At 45.7% G+C, this 21,850-nt stretch overlaps 1 protein-coding gene across 5 annotated transcripts in view; it reads left to right on the top strand.

Moving 5' to 3' along the window:
• LOC120836175 (synaptotagmin-1) overlaps positions 1 to 21,850 on the top strand; it is a 223,001-nt gene that overhangs the window by 166,289 nt on the left and 34,862 nt on the right. For all 5 annotated transcript variants that reach the window (XM_042293183.1, XM_040211252.3, XM_042293182.1 and 2 more), the window contains exons 5-6: positions 13,144 to 13,311; positions 18,737 to 18,910. In XM_042293183.1, coding sequence (XP_042149117.1) covers positions 13,144 to 13,311; positions 18,737 to 18,910 — 342 coding nt within the window. The remainder of the gene's footprint in view (positions 1 to 13,143; positions 13,312 to 18,736; positions 18,911 to 21,850) is intronic.

Below are 21,850 nucleotides of genomic sequence, written 5' to 3'. Positions count from 1 at the left end.
CAACATGGTTGTGTATTCTTAGGCGGTTCAGTGCTTCGTTACTCGTAGTTTTGGGTATTCCTAGTGTTGATCTACAGGGTGTCACAAAAGAAAATTTACACGGTCTTTTTTACCGCAAAAATGAACTAGGCATCGCCGAACGCTCATTCTCCGCCCAAAGGTAGAGCTAGAGGTCACAACCAAATGCCAAAATTTCAGCCCGATCCGATAACTTAATCAAAAGTTATAAGTGATTTCCTGAAAATTTCAATGGGAAAATGGCGGCCGACGGAGTTTTCAAACACATGGGGCTCTATGGCACCAGAAACCGAAAAACGAGCAAAAATGGGCTCCATTTTCCCATTGAAATTTTCAGAAAATCACTTATAACTTTTGATTAAGTTAACGGATCGGGTTGAAACTTTGGCATCTGGTTGCGACCTCTTCCTCTACCTTTGGGCGGAGAATGAGCGTTCGGCGATGCCTAGTTTGTTTTTGCGGTGAAAAAGACCGTGTAAATTTTCTTTTGTGACAGCCTGTATATATTGCTCGTACTTTGGCGTTTAGTCTTTCCAGTTCTTTTTTTTTTCATTTAGCTAATGGAGTCGAGTATATTAAGTGTGAGATGACGAATGCATGCACGAGTTTCAACAAATTTTCCTCTTTCATCCCTGCGTGTTTGTTTGCGATTCTTCTGATCATTCTATGTGCGTTGCTGACTCTAATAAGGAGAGTTTCTAGCATGGTCTTGTTTCCTCCGTCGCGCTGGATGTGCATTCCTTGGATTTTGACTTTTTGCACTACAGGTACTTGGGTTCCGTCTTCTGTGTATATTTTAACCTCTACAGTTTCCTGTTCCTACTTTTTCTGATTCCTGCTGTTTTTAAGAATCAGAAGCTCGGATTTGTTTGGCGCGCACTTGAGCCCCGATGGTTTGAGATACCTTTCTGTGGCGATGATAGCGGTTTGTAGTGCCTTCCTTACATTCTCTTCGCTCTCTTGTTCCGTCCATATAGTGATATCATCTGCGTATATACTAAAACTAATGCCTTCCACCCGTTCATATTCCCTCGCCAGTCCTATCATAGAAATGTTAAAAAGGACCGGCGAGATTACTGAACCCTGTGGTGTGCCTTTGTTTCCTAGTTTTATGCCTTCGGTTGAAAGTTCGCCTACCTTCAATGCGGCTTCTCAGTTGGAAGGAAAGCTGCCTGCAAACTTGTGCAGTTTCTCGCCCAGGTTCAGTGCGCTTATAGAGTCGAGTATGAAATCGTGTGTTATGTTGTCAAAGGCTCCAGCTAAGTCCAGTGCTAGTATAGTTCTGCATTTGTTTTTGCTTTTATAGTCCATCATCTGTTCCTTGATTTGTCTTAGGGCATCCATGGTGGAGAGCTTGCTTCTGTATCCGATCATGCTCATGGGATAATATTCTTTTTCTTCCAGATATCTGTTTAGTCTGTTTAGAATAACATGCTCCATCACTTTTCCTAAGTACGAAGTAAGTGATATTGGGCGTAAGTTATTGAGACTTAGCTCCTTGCCTGGTTTGAGTATTTGTATCGTGTTGGAGGTCTTCCATTGTTTTGGTATCGTTCTTTCCCTCCAGTGTTTGTTGAAGAGCTCCGTAATCGCTTGGACCGAATTGTCGTCTAAGTTTTTTAGTGTTTTGTTGGAGATTTTATCAGGCCCTGGTGCTGATCGCGTGTTGAGATTCACCAGTACCGCTCGCACTTCAAAGGTACAGAATTCGCTTTCCAAGTTTGTGTTTCTGTTCCCAAAATACCTCCGTTCTTTGCATGATCCTTCTGTTCCTGTATACCTTTTTACGCATTTCAGCACGAGTTCCTCTTCCCCCGTTTTTTTAAGCGCCTCGTTCACTAGTGTTGTGAGCCTGGTGTGTTGTTCTGTTTTGGTCTTCTCCGGGTTCAGTAGATGCTTGAGTAGCCTCCATGCGTTAGTGGTATTCAGGTTGCTTTATACCCGGCTACATGTTTGGTGCCATTTTTGGCTGCTGAGATGTTGGCAGTGAGTTTCTATCTCGATGTTTAGCCTGGCTATTCTTGCCCTTAGCTTCCTGTTGAGCCTTTTTCCCTTCCATCTGTTTACTGTGGAGTTTTTGACCATTATTAAGTGTGCTAGCTTGGAGTCGACGTTCCCTTCAGCTTCAAGTGGTATTCCCTCGATAGTTTTGGTTGAGTTATCCATGTCCTGCATGAGCTCGGCGGCCCAGCTGTCCAAATCAACTATCTTAATGTCCGTTGTTATTCTTCTGCTTCTGAAAAGATCCCAGTCTGTGTGTCTGACCGTATTATGTAACTCCTTTCCCAAGAAACTTTTCCTTCCTAGGTGCAGATCTATCGATATGATCATGTGGTCACTCCCCAAGTAATCGCCTGTGTTGGTCCACAGTATGTTTCTAATGGCGTGTGTGAGAGTCAAGTCCGGAGTTGTGTCCCCACAGACTGAGTTTCCTGTTCTTGTTGGTTTCGTCGGGTCTGTGTGGAGTATTAAGTCTAGGTCTACTATCGCTTTCTCCATGCCAGCCCTTTGATTGTGTTCCTTCTGTAACCCCGTGCTTTGTTATTAGCGTTAAAGTCGCCTACTATAACGAGTGGACATTTTCCTGCGGTACCCTTAGCCTCTTCTAGAATATTCTCGAATTTGTGGTCTCTGCCTTTGGGGCTACTGTGAAGATTTAATACGTATAAGCTTTCGCCTCTTAGCTTCTTTGGTATGATTTCTGCCATCACATTTTCGATACTTCTTTCTCTTGTTTCGTGTCGTCTGACTGCAATCCCCCTCTTGACTAAAATCGCAATCCCTCGTTTTGCATGTACGCTGCAGAATGAGTTGTATCTTGTGAGTTTGGTATCCTCGCATAGCGTTTTTCGCAGTGATATAATTTCTGGCTTTTTTCCCCAATTGCCAATGTACTCGTTGAGAAGAGCAGTTTCAGGCCTGATTCCCCTGCAGTCCCATTGTAGGATGGTGATCCCTCTTCCTTCAGAGTTTTCTCCCTTGTAGTTCCATAAATAGACTGGTTCTCAATTATCTTCTCTCTCCATTGCTACTCGAGTTTGCTTTGTCTTTATTTTCCACCGCTTTACGTTTAAGCTCTGGAGTCGTTTTGTTCTCGATTTTAACTACCCTGTTATAAAGAACTTCCATGTTTCTACTGAGAGTATTAAGCGCATCCACCACCTTATAAAACTCTGCTTTCTTAATGTAGCTTTCTTCCTGAGTCACGTTAAGCTCGGTGTTATTATTCTGCGCGTTAGCTACTCCACCACACCCGCTCTGATCACCACTGAGCTCTGTTTCCATTCTCTCTGTTTCGTTTTTCCTCCCTTCACTACTGTTTTGTAGGTTGGCTAGCATCCGTCTTAGCTCATTTAGTTGTTCTCTCATAAACTGGTTTTCCTTCTTTAGTTTAGAGATTTCTGCATCTCTATCTGTGACCACATTGCTCTGGTTAGTAGAGGAGGAGACCCTGTCTGCCCAGCTCACCCCTTCTCCAGTGATGCTTTTGGACCTCGATCTGGATCTTGATCTTGATCTGGACTTGGACCCACTCCGTGGGGTTGCGCCGACCCCCGGGAAGTCTTCCTCGTGTAGCTTGAAGTCTCCGGTGTCTTCAGTGTCCGCCTTCGTTCTTGCTCTCGCCTGCCTTTGCTTGATGATGTAAGGTGTCTTATACCTTGCCCTGCATGTTTTGTCCGCCGTACTATGTGCTCCTTTGCACAGTAGACAACTCGGTGTGCAGTTGTGATTTGTTGCCGGGTTCCTCGCACCACAGCCCCTGCAGATCTTGTTCTTCGGATCCGGGCAAACGTCCACTCGGTGCCCAAGTCTTCTACATTCATAACAAATGTCGACTTGCTTTCTATATATCGAGCATTGTAGCAGCGTAGGGCCGTATTTCACTGTGAAGGGGACCTTTTCCCCTTCGAAGAGTGCGATTACGCTTGTGGTCTTGCCCAGTCTTTTTGCCGCTATCGCTCTTGGGTTCCTGTTGTTGACCACCTTTGTGTGTATCGTACCAGCGTCTTCCTCCAGTGGAATGCCTCTTACGACGCCCTTGGCTGTTCCGCTAGGAGCCGCTTCGTAGACATTAACGCTGTGTTCTATGCCCTGGATCTTGATCGTTTTCACGTTCAGCAGAGTTTTGATGTTTCGGTCGCTTGTGGTGCTTGCCACGAGGATATTTTGGTTGGTGTTAGGGCATATGGTCAGATCCGACCCGGAGTCGTCTCGTATTCCCACTGCAGTGAGAATGGCGTCCGCTACCGCTGCCGTTGAAGTCCGTCCAAGATTAAGTCCGCCACCGGGTCTAATGATGACTTTAGTGTCCGCCTTGGGCAGTCTCGGCATACGGCTTTTTCTAGAAATCTTGTTCATTATTCTCCTCCCTTGAGGTGCCTTTTTCCGCTGCTGCTCGGTGCTTGCATCCAGTTGCTGAATCGCCCGTTTAGCTCTGGCTTTTTGTTCTCCGGCAACTCTCCAGCCCGCCGCTGCATTGATTTCTTCTGGATTTACGTACGTCCCCTCGACTTCTATAACGTTTCTAGGCCTAAGCCAGCCTCAGTTTTGTTTGTGTTAGCTTCCCTTCCGCCGCCGCGAAAATGGCGTCCCGCCTCGAGAACATGTGGCCCACGTGGTCCGTATTTTTTGGCCTCTTCTTTATAGAAAAGCGAGAAACTCGCCTGAATTGCGTTGACCCGATGATCCGCCAATTCTTCGGAGTCCTTAGCCGCCGGCTGTAGGCTCAAAGTCCGTGAACTTGAGGAGAAATCGTCGAAGTCCACGGAGCCAGCGCGAGGCACGTCTTCCGCCAACCGGTGCCCTTTTCTCTGCATTCCCAAAGATGGAGAATCCTTGGCGACAAAGACGACAAAACTTCCCGTTTTGTCGTCTGCTAGCGGAGTCGGGCGCGTGCCCTCTCTCTCGTTTTACACCGCCGAACCCGCTGAATTTCCCGGATGTATGGAGAGGGCGCTGCTCTCGAACAAAATGGTGCCGCCCAGAGAGCGCTAAATGGAATGATCTATAGAAGAGGCCATGGCCGCACATTGGTGGTTACAGAGGCTCAAATAAAAACGGAAGGCAGAAAGAAGAAAATTGAAAATATGCGCCCAACTTAGAGTTCTCAGGCGGCGCCATTTTCTTCGGCCGCAGCGCCCTCTCCGCACATCCGGAAAATTCAACGGGTTCGGCGTGGTAAAACGAGAGAGAGAGGGCATGCGCCCGACTCCGCTAGCAGACGACAAAGCGGGAAGCTGCCATTCTCCATCTTTGGGCTGTACCGGCGGGCTGTACTGAACATCAAACTCTCGCTCGTGGCTGCCGTTGTGAAGTGGTTCGCGTTCTTAGAATATTTATTGCTACTCCAAAATCAGCCTATAGCGCTCTGCTGTTTCATTTCGGTAGATGATCAACTAGCGTATTTTTGTTCCGTTACTTAAATAGCAGTGGAGACAGCCGGCAGTACTACCCTCAACTACTGCGTGTATTTCGGCAGGAGAGCACGTTTTTATTTATTATTTCAGACTTCCACTCATGGTCACTAAAGGCTTACACCAGTACGAACTTTGAATAGTAAAATAGGTACAACAGCCGGATTTACTTTTCGCCGGAGAGACCCGCCAATCTTACACAGTTTTCCCTTTTTTTTCTTTTTTTTTGCACGCATGTAACAACGCAATGTGACCCGGTTAGTCTTTTTATCGAGCACAGTATTACACGATCACTTGCATACCAAAATCCACGCATCTGCGCTTGAAATTTCAAAAATGACGCGATTTTAAACCGAGCTTGCATGCCAGCTGTATGTTAGGTGCACCCGCCGGCAATATTAAGGTGAACACCATACCTGGTTTCTTGACTGTCTTACGGCTACCTAAAGCTATATCAACTCTCAACGTCTCAAATGGTACGTGACTTGGGGTCTAAACTTTGCGTTCTAGCCCTCTTCTGGAACAGAGCTTGTTTCAATACTTGCAGGAGCGTCGAAAACAGAAAGAGGGCTGTTCACTTTCATATCGCTCACGGGTGTACAGCCCACTCAGCGTAGCGGACGACGCGCGGGGTGAGAGGGGGAGGGCACTTTGTCTCTCTCCTAGTGGAACGATCTATACAGCTCCTGCTCATCCCCCGAGCGCCAAGGAGCACGCCACAAGTCGATTTACGTGCTCTGCGTATGATCGAGTCTGCGGCAGCTACTGCTCTAAAGACAATACCTCAAACAACGGCCCTTTGCACGGGCGTTCGTCGACGCACTCATTACGCTCATTTATTGCCGCGTGTAATTTATGCGGACAAGACGAGCGTGATCCGCGCGTGTAGGTATACGTTCCCAGCATTGCCCGTGGGGCTTAGGTAATGCGGCAAGCGATTCATCCGAGCTCTGTCAGATCCGCGGAGCGGTCAACAGTCTCTCCGATGAAATGCTAATTCGACGCTCACCGCTCTGAAGCCCAAGAGCTCAATAAATACTTCGGAGTGAGGTAGCTTAGGACGCCCGGCAGGAGCCATCTCTCGTGCCTCCGCTAAAAGCTTTCGTTGAATATTTGGAGACGGAGCCATCCCGTTTTTGTGTGTGTGTTTCTCTTTTTTAATTATGCCATGTTTAATTATAATACGATGCTCGATGATTAACAATGCCTTGTTGGTGGATTAATTCACCAGCGGGTCACTCGCGGGCAAATTTGGCTACACGAACCTCAGCTTCAGGAATGCTCGAGAGTATTGATTATTTTGAAGGTTTAATATGAAGGCATATTGAAGGTCGTACAGCCTTTGTATTTTCCCTGAAAGTGCTGGGGAATTTTCCTTTTTTTTCATTCTAGAATTATGACTGTTATTTCTGTTTTGATCACATTCTGAGGCAATTTTAAAATTGAGATTACTCAAGAAAATAAAAATGACAAAGCGTATAGTGTACGCATTAAAAATGTCTCCTATCTTGAAATAAGGGTTACTACGCAAACAAGCTAATAAACAATCAAAGTTTAAAAAAAATCTTGATGCTAGGGACAAAAGCATTGTCACTAGTTTCAAACTTATTGTTGCTTGTTTGTTTTTTCACTGTGGTCTCCTACCTTAATTTCTGAGACCCTGACGGAAAGACTAAATGTTCTAAACTTTGCGTATTTGCGTACATAAACATAACATCTCAATTTTCGTTAAATTTATTTGAAATAACCAACACCAGATGCTCCCGGAGCGCCTGCATTGAAGGAGGGATTCATCTCAGATCACAGGAAGCCTTTGTAAATTACCAGCGGACGCCTCGTGCGGAGAATGGTCCAAAGCGCGCATGCGCGGCGTCTTCGCGTGGCGAGGAGGAAAGAGGGTAGGAGGGCAGGTACGCTTGCGGACGATCAACATCAACGCTTCTTGGCACCTCCTCGCAGCTCGTATTCCAAACGCTGTCAACAAACCACGTGACTCCGATCGAGCAGTTGGAAACCCTCCAACTGCTCGATCAGGCTCTTTAGATGCTCCAAGCCAGAGCATTTGTTGTTGCTGTTGTCATTGCTTTCTCGGGAGTCCACGGACGGCGACGTGCGGTAACAGTTGCTCAACCCTATCCTCCTCTATGCTCCCAAAGCCTGAGAGTTCGACGACGGAGCCATAGAGTGCCCGGTCGCAGATCTGGAGCGCGACGGTCTGGTATCACAGAGCATTAAAGAGCCTATTCTCGGGAAACCTGGACGTCAGATCACAGATTTTCTAGCGGCGAGGACCCGAACCACACTTGTTCACTCGGGAGAAGTGTGTTTTGGCGTCTCGCCGCAGCGGGGCGCCATTTACGTAGCTCTCCTCTCATCCGTTCTCTGACGCCCCACACTTTCCATTTCCGCGGCCGCTTCTCGTGGCGATCTGCCAGGCTTTGTCAGTATATAGGAGGCTTGACTCAACTAACACCATGCCGAGATTGTGTCCTGTGTGTAAATGTTTGTCGGCTGCACCACGAAAAAAGAAAAAAGGATCAATGATATGCAACGGATCCGTGACGTAGTGATGCTATGGTAACATGCAATGCCTTGCCGCCGCGCGACGCGGTTTCACTTTCAAATGTAGAATCACCGCGTTAGATACCACGACCTATGCGGTCAATTTAGAGATAAGAACGTGCTGCGTGACCTCGAGCTCACCGAGTCCCTAGGTCATACCGAGTGGTCCCATGCCCTGCGTAAAGCCCTTGGATGTGTTTGTCGGGCAAGTCACGTCAAATGATCAAAGAAGTAAGCAAGTGCACGATCTCCGTGTCTCGTGCGACCCTTAGAAGCGACAGACCCCTTAAAAAATTACGCCCTCTTTAGGTCATACTAAAGTGACGCAAAGTGGCGTGCGCAGAGAAACACAAAAACACCATACATTTGGCAACTTTATAAGTTATAAGTTACATTGGAGGGATTGTATGGAATTGATAGACTTGCCATTTTTATGGTGACTTTTCCGCACGCCCCTTTGTAGTATTTTCACATCAACCGTAAAAGGCGTAATTTATTAAGGGGCCTATTGACGGCGCGGCACTCAAATGCGACGTCACCGAAATGAGCGGCTATGGAGCGGCCCCTCAAATTGAACTGCTGTGTGGTACTCGCTCGGGATCTCGTCGTACTTGTCCCGCGCGTTCGCCAGCAGTGATTGCGGGCCCTTGTAAGATCATTGTATCCAGGTACTTAGGCTCACAGCGCTATAGTTTGACTTTGCTACTTCTTTCGCCCGCTTAGCATCTCGGTCATTTTCAGGCCCATCTTATGTTTGCAAAAAAAAAAGCATGCGCTAAGACGTATATCAACGTGAGAGCTCAGGTTATTTTACAACTAAGTATCTATATCTGTAACAATATATCAATTTTTTTCTCGTTCGGTGCGTGCGTGTGTGAACCAAAGCGCGTGTTGATGTTACTCTTGTGACAGTCGTAAATATGGTTATCCAAATCAGCTTTTTATTTGTACGGAATCGGGTAGCACAAAAAAGCAAGGGAACGCAAGTTCGGTGGGGTTGGGCTATGCGTGGTTTGCACCTAAGGTCCTTCAACCGTGCCGATGTGCATTCTACTTCTTTAAAAAAATGAAAGCCGTTTACAAATCCCTGTAACGCCGAATTGGAGCGCAGCTCTTGAGGAGGAGTAGGGAAGGGTACTGAGCGGGGTCACGTCACCTGATCTCGGGGAGGGGGGGTCACGTGACCTCGAAGGATCACGTGACTTCGGGAGGGGGGGGTCACGTGACCCCCCGAGCTCCTCCAGAGTCACGTGGCTCCTCCAGGCCACGTGACCTGGAGCGGTCACGTGACCCCTCCAGGTCACGTGACCTTGGGGTGACCTTGGGAGGGGTCACGTGACCCCGGGGGTCACGTGACCTTGGGGAGGGGGCCACGTGACCTTGGGGTGACCTTGGGGTCACGTGACCTTCAGGGGGTCACGTGGGGTCACCTTGGGGGTCACGTGACCTTGAGGTGACCTTAGGAGAGGTCACGTGACCTTGGGGTGACCTTGGGGGTCCCGTGACCTTGAGATGACCTTGGTTACGCCGACGGCGACGGCGACGCCGACGCCGCTCAAGCCGGAAACGGGCCCCTAAGAGCTGCGCTCTAAAAAATGCGCTCATACACTGTTTGCGCTGTAAAAGTTGCGTGCTCAGCAAAAAGGCCACCACAATGGCAGCTGGTGTGACGTCAGTGAAGGCCAAAGAAACACCCGGCATGTGCCCTCGGCTTTGCTCGCACTTAGTGTGAAATAGAGCGTTGAGTACATAGCCACTCTAGACACGCGTCAGATTACAGCCACCATTGCTGACTTTCTCTTGTCTCACCGAGATACCAAGCCACTGAAACGGGCAATGAAGAGCCTTCACAAAAGTCTATGCTGGAAAAAAGTACAAAGTAGAATTCTAACATTGCCATTATCTGACCTTCTATTGTAACGATGAAGTGAAGTATGGCGGCGATCATGGTGCCGAGAGATGTAAAAGTCCGTACAGTCAGCAAACATAAAAAATGGCATACGTGAATAACCTAGATGTATCATGCGGACTCTGCAAGCCATCAGAGTTAATCAAGCACTCAGGGGATGTGACTGTCCGGGTTTGCCTTGTGATTCCCGGAACTCTAGGTCAGGTGGTGCTGGATCGGCTGTCTCTGGAATAGCTCGCAGCATCGGCCACGTTCATATAGACGACTGCAAGCCGCCACCACAGACCAGCTAGTGCGGAAAATCGCTTGCAATTTCAAGCTTACCAAAGCTACGCTCATGCGCAAGATACACGTGGTTGCGCTCATGGGGCACCACTCGGGGCACCATGCTTGCAACAGTCTATAGACCTTTTTCGCTTACTCTCGTCCCCAGCCACCTGGCAGGCCTATCCGGCATGAGCGACGAAAAACTAATAAAGCATTTCCACCTGCAAATAGTGAAACAATTAAGGCAAGACAAAACGAGAATGGATGACGGTTGCACTTATATCCTAAATGTATTCTATTGGCATGGCGACGGCAAAACAATGTTTTTGCCCATACTGGATGTGACGATATTTCAAGATGTGAAATATCGTCACATCCTTTCAGGACTATAGACCCATTTCACCATGTGAAATGGGTCTATAGTCCTGAAAGTGAAAGGCAGGCGCACGGCAGCGCTAACGAGGCATTGCACGTTGCCCTGGCATCACTACGTACACGGATTGTCTCCAAACCATCCTCTAGACGGCGATTAACGCTCGTGGTTCTCCGGCAAAGGCAATCTCGGCCGCATCCGATCTCAAGCAAAAGGCACGTGCCGCGCGCCGTTTGCTTGAAACCCCTTTTTGTGGCCACGAAGCCGATGTCGTCCCGTAAAATAAGAGGCAATGAGTAAAGCTATTGGCGTCTGAGCACTCTCGCAGCTTAAGCGCGGCTTAAATCTGTACACGCGTGCAGTCTTCACTTTTCTTGAAATGACAGAAAGCAAGCTCGATTGGAGCCCCGGATCACTCTGCTTGGATCGCTCGCTGCCGTTGCTTGCAGCATCGGATTTCAAAGTGAAAGGATGGAACACGGGTTTGAGGAGGCATTGCGCATGGTCACAGTATCACTACGTCATACCATAGCCTCCTCTATACTCACAAAGCCTGGCAGTTCGACGACCGAGCCATAGAGTGCCCGGTCTCAGTTTTGGAGCGCGAAGGTCTGGTAGCACAAATCATCAAAGAGTCATTTCTCGGGGAACCTGAACGTCAGCGCACACCTTTTGCAGCGGCGAGGAACCGAAACAGACTTGTGCGCTCGGCAGAAGTGTGTTTCGGCGTCTCGCCGCAGCGGGCGCCAATCACATGGTTCTCCTCTCATCCGTTGTCTGCCGCTCCACCTTTTCCATTTCGGCGGCCGCTTCTCGTAGTGATGTGCCAGGCTTTGTCACTATATAGGAGGCTATGGTAGACGTAATTCTAGCTTCCTTCCTGTCCAAAATTAACGTAGTTTAACTTTCAAAGGTAGTTAAACGAGCGCTTATCGCACGCGATTCTCACGGAGCAAGAAAGCACCCGAATCCCAGTGGACGCGAGCGGACGCCGCATCTCAGTGTCGACAGCAGCGGCACCGCTGCATCCAGACCAGCTGCTCCCTCTGGCGTGCGCCAATGCCGACACCTCTCCTTCTTGCCATCTAGAGCCACTCAATGAGCTGCGCTTAGAATATCGGTACTCTTTCCCCGACATTGTTGTGGGCGCCACAATTCTGGTGCTTGTGCAGAGCAGACTCAACTTCCGATCGTCACGATCAAAAAGTGCGACTTCCTTAGCATGAGATTCGGTGAGGAAGGATCGATGGCCGAATGGGCCGCGTGCACCAGTTCGGAGCACGTGGAGCGAAAGCTCGCGCTGCAGAACACAGAAGCCTGGGTTCAATCCCAACCCCTGCCCGTTTCGATCTGGATGAGCATCGTACCGGCGTGAGGTCGTATATCACTACTGCGTGATGCAGCTTAAAGACACCAGGCTAGGGGTGTTACTTCAGTCGCTAAATTTCTCATCTACGGCTTGGATACTCGTTGCCCGTTGAAGCAGACCAAGTTCTAGGCTGTATAACCATGCAGACAAACCCAATTAGATTCGGTGTGAGGAAGCTCATGTATAGTGGTTTGCTCTGTCGCGAACTTCGTAAACATCTGTGGAGGACGGAAAAACGTTTCCTGTGATCTTAGATAAAGCTTCAGATAACTGAAAACTATGATTTAAGCCACAATTTAATCAAGTGACGTTACTTTGAGGAGTAGCTGATTTAGTGGCACTATACACTCTCAAGAAAAAAGGGTGTCAAAAGGTGTATTCTTACACCGTTTGTCCCATGTAATACACTCCCAAACTTCAATTCGACACACAGCACCCCACAGTCGAACAGACGGCCCGGAATTTTACGAGGGGCTTGATAGCCGTGTGGTACAACTTAATAAAATAGCTAATGTACGTTTTACTGAACACGAAAAATATAATCCGGGTTTTCTTGGCCCTACTGTAAAAACTCGGTGTTTTCTTTATGTGGTCTTGGATACGTATTTTAGCTATTTAAAATATTGTACCCCACGGTTATCAAGCCCCTCGTAAAGTTTCGGGACCAATGTTCGACTGTAGGTCGCTGTACGTTGAATTGAAATTCTGGGGTGTATTATATGGGACAAAGGGTGTAAGAATACACCTTTCGACACCCTTTTTTCTTGAGAGTGTAGCCACCGTAGCCGGGCAAACAAAATCTGGCTCGCCTAGATCGGCGGCAAACAGCCCAAGGCCCGAGCACGCCCCGACCGCCCGACTTGCACGCGCAGCGGCGAAAAACTCGTTTGTTCCGGAAACAAATTGCGCCATCTATGAGGGAAAGGCTAAAAATAAATTGCGAGCGAATCCCCCTTGAGACGAACATCACTAAGAATTTTAGAAACGCGCGGCATTGGCTGATGGAAAGGCCGAAGAGCAAATCATGCAGCAATAAGCATATAATGTCACAACCTGCGCTTCTTAAGATCTCAGTCACCGTTCATAGTTGAGGTTTTTTAAAGGTTGCAGACGCATGTCGTAGCTTAGTGTTACTCCTATGCGAGACAATTGTATTTTCATTTTGCCAGAATCACTTTTCTACCGCGAGTGGCGTGACCTGACCTTTTTCAAACTCTGTCCCCGCTCGCAGCTGGCCGTGACAGTGATCCAGGCAGAAGACCTGCCTGGGCTGGACATGTCCGGCACGTCCGACCCCTACGTCAAGGTCTACCTGTTGCCGGACAAAAAGAAGAAGTACGAGACCAAGGTCCACCGCAAGACCCTCAACCCTGTCTTCAACGAGACGTTCAACTTTAAGGTATCCTCGACATACTTTCTGAACTCCAAATTATTTGTTTTAAGTAGCGCACCGCAGCCGACGACCCGGGGAAGGCAATCAAGTAATACTAAAAGTTTAGTATTATACTTGATTTAGTATTACCACTTTGGGCGCTGCTTGAACACGGCTCCACTTGTCGTAGCGTCGGCTGCGGTCCACAAAGTTATTATAATGTACGCTAGAGGTTCAACTAGCGCTATAGTATGGTGTTGCAAATTGACGCAGACAGACACTTTTTTGTGCGTTTTCTCTCTTGCGCTCGATTATCAGAGCCAACATCAGGAATAATCCGCATCTACTAGTAGGCAGCCTGGAACATTTCTGTCAAGCAGACAAAATAATTGGTCGGTTACGGCATTTTTCTATAAATTGATCGCATAAGCGGCGCTAAAACGGCTTCGTACATGAATTTGAGTGCACTGTCGGACACGGTTTGCAGGAACAAGGCGTCGACGCTTTTCAGCATGAGGATATACGTGCCAAGCGAAAAAAAGGCATCTGAAAAACCGAGAGAGACGGGGAGAAGTGCGCAGTAACACTGGATCAGTAGCTGCCTGTGCATGTAGACAATCTAAATGAATTGAAGTCCACGTAATATAGTCCGATTGGCAATAAAGAATTATTGATTTATTCTTTCTGCTCGTGAATATGTGCGAAGATGCTTGTTCTGTATTCAAAGCATCACCCGCACGCTCAAGATCTTGAAAATAGGAAGACGCCAGACATAAAGTGCCGTTAAAAGCGCCCCGGTATGGGAAATAATAAAGTTAAACACTTTTCTTAACCCACGTAATTTCTGCCTTACATTTATACTGTTTTAACCGCTCGTAAAAACGCGCGATGGGGTCACTTTTATATTAACAAGACTAACGTATTAGCAATATATAACCGGCACCGGAATGCTGCCAAACCTTTAATATACTCTACAATCATTTCGATATTTATTTTGCTTAGACTCGACGCTCGTTTTTAGACACCTGCAATGGAACAGACGTTTGGACCTTAAATATAGCGAAGATTAACATCTTCACTGGTAAAGAAAAATACTGTAGCTAAATCAGTTAAACTTTTGCAATGATAATAAAGGTACATACTATCCGCTACAACCGAAATAACAAAAGTGATCTATATTCTTTTTTTTTTTGTTGCGAAGATAAAAAATCCAGGCGCGTTTTTTCGTAAGAATGCAGAGGAGCACGGTTAAAGTAGAAATGTTGCTACCTACTTAACAATAATAATAATAATAATGTTTACTTTTCTGGCGCCCCAAAACGAGCAGACGACCTTCTTTTGGGTGCACAAACGCAAACACGAAGCAGAAAAAGTAATCGCGCATATTCACACAAACCCAGTACGAAACAAAAAATAACTACAAAAAAAAACTATGATATGAGCACATGCTCATTCAGCTGATGGTGATACCTTGAATTAATAGTGAATATGTCCATGCGAGATGGCATAATGCTGTTATGTAGCGTCTGTATAGGAGAGAGTGGTAAAGGTAGATATGATGAACGAACATCGAAACAAATTAAATGCTTTGCAGGGCGAAAGCAAAACATAGAAATTGACTCCGCGAAGGAGCTGAGACGAATCTCCTAGTGACTATACCATTCACAGTCCTGTGCAGAAATGCTAAATTGGGGGCAGTCCTGCTTGATAAAAGCTTCGACGAAAAATGTGTTAGTAAATTTTCGTAATTATGATAAGCGCGCCGTCCAATTCGTCTGTCGTATAAAGTACGAATAAGACTTTTCTGCACATGTTCGACGGCTAGAGCCTGAGTTAGCCATAATGAATTCCAAACCACAAACGGGAATACAAGACTTGAAATAACTAAAGAATTAAAAAGCTGTTTCAAGCAGTGGGCGTTCGAAAATGCTTCGTCAACCGCGGTACGATTCCCTACACTCCCATTGAACGGCCCACTACAGAAGAAAAAGTCAAAACACAACCAATGAACACGCCAAGATTCCTAAAAAAAAAAAAACTCGTTCTATCGGATTTCTATTAAAATGATATGTAAAACCTAAGATATGCATGGCGTCTGCACGAGGACATCACTTATGTTTTCATAGGACTACGCAGCATGTGGTTATGATTACACCACTCTTAAATGCGTGCCAAATCATGCTGCATGGTATCACAGTTGATAAGATAATTTACACTTTCAAACACCTTAATTCCATCTGCAAATACAAGCAGCTCCGCATGTTTGACACATGACGCTATGTCATTTGCAACGTTAAAAACACAAAAAAGGACCCAAAATTGATCCTGGATGTACACCTGAAGTGGAAAACAAAATAAACGCTGAAAGTAACAGTCGACAACCCGAACAGTGTTTGAGCGAAAAGACGAATAGCTCCTGAATTAGTTACGTAATTGTCAAGAAACACTTTAAAAAAAAAATGTATGCAAGAGCAGTTTATGAATGACTTTATCAAATCCTTTTAACATATCAAAATGAATCGCATCCACCTAGCTGTACTCTATTCATAACAAAAGGCTTATAATAATCTAGAAAACGAACCCCGAAAGTCGCATAGACACTAGCGCCAGTCGAACTTCTAGCTTACATTATGATGACTCTAACCAGCGGTCTTATTTAATGTGAAATGGACTATGCGTACTTTCCAGCGTTGCGAGAAAACGCCACATGTCCGCTAAATTTGGCAGATGGTGCTTTCCCCTGCCAAATGTAGTGAATGCTGGTAAAGTGAAGTCATCAGTAGAATGGTGGTCGTATGATTGTTCTCGCCGCCACTTAGCGGACGTGATCACGTCCTCTAAAGGCGATTTTAGCGAGTTAGCGGAGTTTACGTGACATGGTCACGTGACCTTCCTCTGCTACATTTGGTGGGATCTCTCACTTAGCAAGTTTTGTGGATCTCGTTGAATTGGTAGATGAGAATCTTTGGTTTCCACTACCCACCAGGGTTTTTTCGCGGGTAGCACGCCTCATTCACATTGACTGGCCTAAGTGCCCATGTGACAATAGCGACGTCGTCGTAAGTTGCGGTATCAGTTTCGGGACACCCACGACTGCCTCTATATTTCCTTTTTTTAACTACATCGCCTACCACAACTACAACGTACATAAGTAACTGTACCGAAATTTACTGACCAGAAAAACGCATTGCACGTGTGACTATACTGTCAGGTGTAGCTTAGTAGAGTCAATTTTATTTTTTACTCAGGAAACCACCATTTCGCAACGTACCGCACTAATAGGCGACCTCTAGAGATTTTTGCGTCGACGTATTTTACCTTCTAATCGCCTAAAATTTAAATACTTTTTTTTTCAATACCGTACCGTAGTCATACGCCGTTGTGCAACAATGTTTGAACAGTCGCTTTTTACATGAGTGAAAATAAACCCAGAGAAGAAAAATAGCTTAATGAAAACCGGCTTTAAATATCGCCGGTATATTAAGCCTTTTGTTTTATTCAGGCTCTTTCAAAAACGCGGAACCTAAAAAAAATTTAAAATAATTGCACGCATAAGCTATACGTATGTCACAAGATGCACTTTTCTTGAAACGGAAAGATTCTCACGCAATATTTATCTCGCGATGGATATCTTTGGATGAAAGAGATTTTGTTCGCTCGGTCGAGATGGCTCAAACGGGGCTTATATTTCGAGGTCAGCGCCCCAGTCACGTCGCAATACGGAGAGAAACTAAGGGAGAGGAGGATCTATAAGGGCGGGCGGAGACATCAGTGCGTCCAGCTCCGATTGATTGAAAGGATCGTGGGTATAGAAAAAAAGGCTGGCTGGTTTCTTCTCTGCTCACCGTTTGAACGCGTACGAACGCCGAACGCCGGCTTCCGGCGTTTGAACTCGAGGCACAGCTCGAGGAGCAGACGTCGCTCTTCTTCGCTACAGTCTAAAAAAGTCTGGTCGTATAAGAACGCTTAGGGGTTCTTCGGCTCGTCTATATTTTGAGCCCTAAGACGTCTTTTTAAGCACCCCCTAAAATAGTGCTTCAAAAAGTTCCTATAAAATTTTATCACTTTTTTTTATGCTAAAGAGTTCTTCATCACCCAGTTGCCATTCTAGTGCGCCAGGGGGTCGATAGTGCTTGAGGCAAAACCATCCTTCATGAGCTGAAAGAGTTCTAGCGGTGTCAAAGAATCTTTGGATTTTTTCTAGAGTATACGATTGCAGGGATGTAGTGGTTAGAGGCAGTATGCCTTTGGGTTCACCCAACAATCATTCCAATCAGATTAAAACGCTCTGACGCTCCCGCATACTCTCACCTTCTTCTCTCCTCAAGTGTCCCTTCGTAAAAGAGCAACTTTGTATCAATGGAGCGAGGGACCACAGAGAAGATAGGCTCCTGGTCGCACGTAGTGTCGCTTGCTCTCAACACTTTTTAAATAACGAAGTTGATTTTTTCGCGTTACCTAAGCAAGGCCGGAGTCCTCGTTAGTCCTTGATTGGACCCGAGTGATGCGTCAGCGCTCGGCTGGGACTCGTGCTTAGTCAGCGAGAGCACGAGTCTTAGCCGAACGATGACGCAGTACTCGTGCCCCATCTGCACCCGGCCTTGAACTTCTTTTAGGTGACGCAACCATAGGAGGAGAGTACCAACACAATCGGTTGTCTCCTTCGCACGCTGCGAATATGCGCGCCCGAAACATTGTCAGGTGGACAAATCTTCAAATAGTTTGAACCGTTGAAAACAATGTGCGGTCCACCGACATGTCATCGATATACGAGAAACGTGTCCCTAACATCTGGCTCGATTTCTGCTCATACTAGGTAGAAGGGGAGAATTTTACGAGGATTGTGCGCAAATAAGACAAAGAACAGAGTAAGCTCAACTTCATCTGATACGTCAGGTGTACACCAGGTGGCAGCTCTCACGTCACGCCGCTGTGGTGGCGGTGCTGTCGACGCCGCGCATGTGCAGACGCCTTCCTTCGCGTGAATCATGTTTCTGCTCAAGCGATGCAGTGTCCACACCTGTTGCGGTTGAACGCGGGCTAGTTTGTACCCAAGCAGCACAGATTTGGCTAATCATTGGCCAATACCTCACCGTGGTCATTTGGCCAGTGGCCACATAATGGCCCGACATTGGCCGGTGAATAGCCTTTCTCTGGCCGTTGACCAATGGCCACTGACCATCAGCCATCGGCCTAGCATTGGCCATTGGCCAAAAGACTATCGCCAGCCAATGGCCAATGCTTGGCCCAAATCGGTGCTGCTTGGGCAATCAGCGTGTTTGTCTACAAATATTTCTGGCAGGCGTCGTGCGATTCTTCGTCGCGAGACAACTATACGCGGAAGAAAAGACACTATCCTTCCCGCAAGTAACCGCAGCTTCGCGTCCGTTAGTTTGGCCGACTTCACGGACATGTTGCTCGGTATTTACTTATCGGCTCATCGCGTGCGCAGGTTCCCTACGCCGAGATCACCTCCAAAACGCTGGTGTTCGCAATTTTCGACTTCGACCGCTTCTCCAAGCACGACCAGATCGGAGAGGTGAAGGTGCCCATGAATACCATCGACCTCGCGCAGACCATCGAGGAGTGGAGGGACCTGACAGGCGTCGAAGGAGAACAAGGACAGGTGGGTGTTCGGCCACGTGTCCGCCACGTGGGCGTCTGGGTGTCTTGTCTGACGTGTCCTTACTGTGTCCGTGACGTCTCGTTGCCGAAAACGGTCTCCCGCTCGTCTTCGTTTCGGTTCTTTCGGATCGTGATCGTCCTTGGTTTCAAACTGCCACGCCGTGATTTTCGAGCTTTCGAACTACCAAGATTTTAAGATATTTTGTGATCGACAGAAAATAGATAACCTTTTCTTTTTTTTTCTTATTCGGCAATGAAGATATTAGTTACAGTTTAACAGAGGTATGATTAACAAGAAGCCGTTTGCCCGCTATTTTCAAACTCGGCAGCTGAGGTATTCGTCCTGGTCTCGGACAAGTGAGATGAACAGAGAATAAATATCCCGCATTTGTTCTTATACTCGGCGCTTAAAGTATTTGCCTCAGTTTCTCAAAAATGTAAAAAAACAAAAACAACTAGCCCCCTATTTTAAAATTTGGCAGCGGAGGTATTCGCCCAGTTTTGCACAAGTGTAATCAACAGGCAATAATCAATCGATTTTAGAAGTTGAAATTTTTCTTACCAAGATAAGCAAAAGCATGAAGTACAGTGGCGGAGATGACGTCAGTCTTACTCTTTTGTTTATTTTTATTGTACTTCCTCAACGCCTTCGAGCAATTTGTTATAGCGGAACCATTTGTGTTCTTATTAATCATTCTTTCATTTGGAGGTTACAGTATACTATACAAAATGTTTTTTTTTTCTTTTTTTTAGCTGCATTAAATGTTCAAAAAAAGGCCACGTGAGATAGAGTAATTTGAGTCCTGGGGAAGTGTTAGTGGCCATGGTGGCCTCTAGAAAAAGTTGAAATTAGGTAATTAGCTAATTAACAAAAATGTTTTAATTAACTTTTTAATTTTTCACTTGAGGGTACATAGTGTATTTAGAGGATTGAAGATCGGCCACAGTGTGCTCTAGCCGTGTCGTCAAATATAGATAAAAAAAATTCCTAGTAGGCGCTATGGGTCGAGAAATGTCACTTTAGTGAATGGCGTCAAACCGATACTTAACAGGAAATAGTGCCGGTAAAGTTATCGCTCCGACCTTCCGGGCACGCGATTTGTCATTATCGCGGCTGGCTCGCCTAAGCAAGTGGAACCGGCTGTGATAATGACGAATCATATGCCCGGAAGGGCGGAGCGATAACTCTACAGGCGCTCTTTCGTGTTTAGTTTCGGTTCGACGCTATTTATCAAAGTGACATTTCTCGACCCCGTAGCACCTACTAGAAATTTTTATATCCAAATTGGAGGACACGGCTAGACCATACTGTGGCCGATCTTCAATCCTGTAGATGCATTAGGTGCCCTCAAGTGAAAAATTAAAAAAAAGTTAGTTAAAACATTTTAGTAAATTACCAAACTAATTACCCAATTTCACCTTTTTTCTAGAGGCCGCCATGGCCGCTAACACTTCCCCAGGGCTCAAATTACTCTATCTCACGTTCCCTTTTTTTTTTTTAATTTTGTGCAGCTAAAAAAAAACATCCTGTATAGGACTGTCGGGGGTTATTGTCAATGTTATTGCTAAACATCACATTACTCGCAGCTTTCTAGAATTGTTCCTACATAACCATTTTACGAAGGCTATTAAGGATATATTTTGATATTAGCGCCGTCCAGAAATGAGACGACTATCCCAAAGCACGAGCCATTTCTTGCGTGGCGCGCCGTTCTTCTTCCGGGCAGGCGTACCCGCCAGATGGATATTAAACGCCACTTTTAAACCATCACTGGTCCCCCTTCTCTATGTAGCGGCTGAAACACTAGTATCAAAACACATTTGTCCTACCACAAATAGGCTCTTTCTTGTCATTTGAATTTCTACTCAAATATCGATAAGTCAACATAATTCTTCAGCCTTACTATAACAATTCATCTGTTATAAGCCTGAGGCCATTTTATCGCGCAGTTGTAAAGTATAACTTCTGCCTCTAATTTTCACACTACGTTACACCAAGATATTTTGTATCTGAGTCCTTTTTGCACTTAGTTAGCTTCGTGGTACTCTCTACCGCGAACATACCTAGTTGACACATTCCTGCATAAAATTATCTTCACATATAAGGCAGGAAGATTTATGCAAAAATCAAGAAAGAAAGTGTGTGTTACTTAGCTTACTCACGTAGTGCAGAAAAAAGACAGAGGTCGACATGTTAAACTTCCAAAAACATAAGTTAATAAAAGATGTCATATAGTACTATAGAAAGAATCACTCAACTACTGTAAAAACAAAATGACCGGTAACAAATCAAATACAATCGATTATAAACCGCATACAAATATCTTGTTATACGTATAACGAGTAGTAATTTACCATTTGAATCGATATATTAAACATTACCTAATTTTGTTAATACCTCTATTTCTTTTAAGTTCTTGCTTCTACGTTAGCGTAACCCGCAGAACAATCAGCTAGTAAACTTTTCTGTTTATCTCATTGAAATATTTGGGGAGAAATTAGAGTAGGTTTAAACCTATTTTATGTTTATACAATCCGTGGCTCCATATCAGATTTAAAGAAATGTTCTAGTAGGAATCCAACTTAGTAGCAGTTGTATATGTTTCGTCGACTGAAGTAACCTTTTGTTCATTGGTAAGCTCGAGTGAAACGAGGTTACAAGGCGTAAATATATTTAACTTGCTTAACAAATTTTGCTATGAGATTAATCTTCTAATTCGTTTTCCTAATAAATATGTTTCTTTGATTCCAGTACTTTTCGCGCCGCATTAAAATGACACATAATACACCTTTGAGTTCTCATTCCGTTATTCAGGTTGGTGTGCAATAATGCACGTTGCTGCGTGCTTAGTAATATATCTACCGATCACAAACACAAGTACAAAACAATTCAGAAAGAAGTAATTATGGTTTGTAATTAGAAATACACTTTAATTTCATA

This window comes from Ixodes scapularis, unplaced genomic scaffold (assembly GCF_016920785.2).
Source record: "Ixodes scapularis isolate PalLabHiFi unplaced genomic scaffold, ASM1692078v2 PGA_scaffold4__175_contigs__length_147842914, whole genome shotgun sequence".
NCBI lineage: Eukaryota > Metazoa > Arthropoda > Arachnida > Ixodida > Ixodidae > Ixodes > Ixodes scapularis.
Note: the sequence above shows the minus strand (reverse complement) of the source record. Positions and strands in the feature narration are given on the sequence as shown.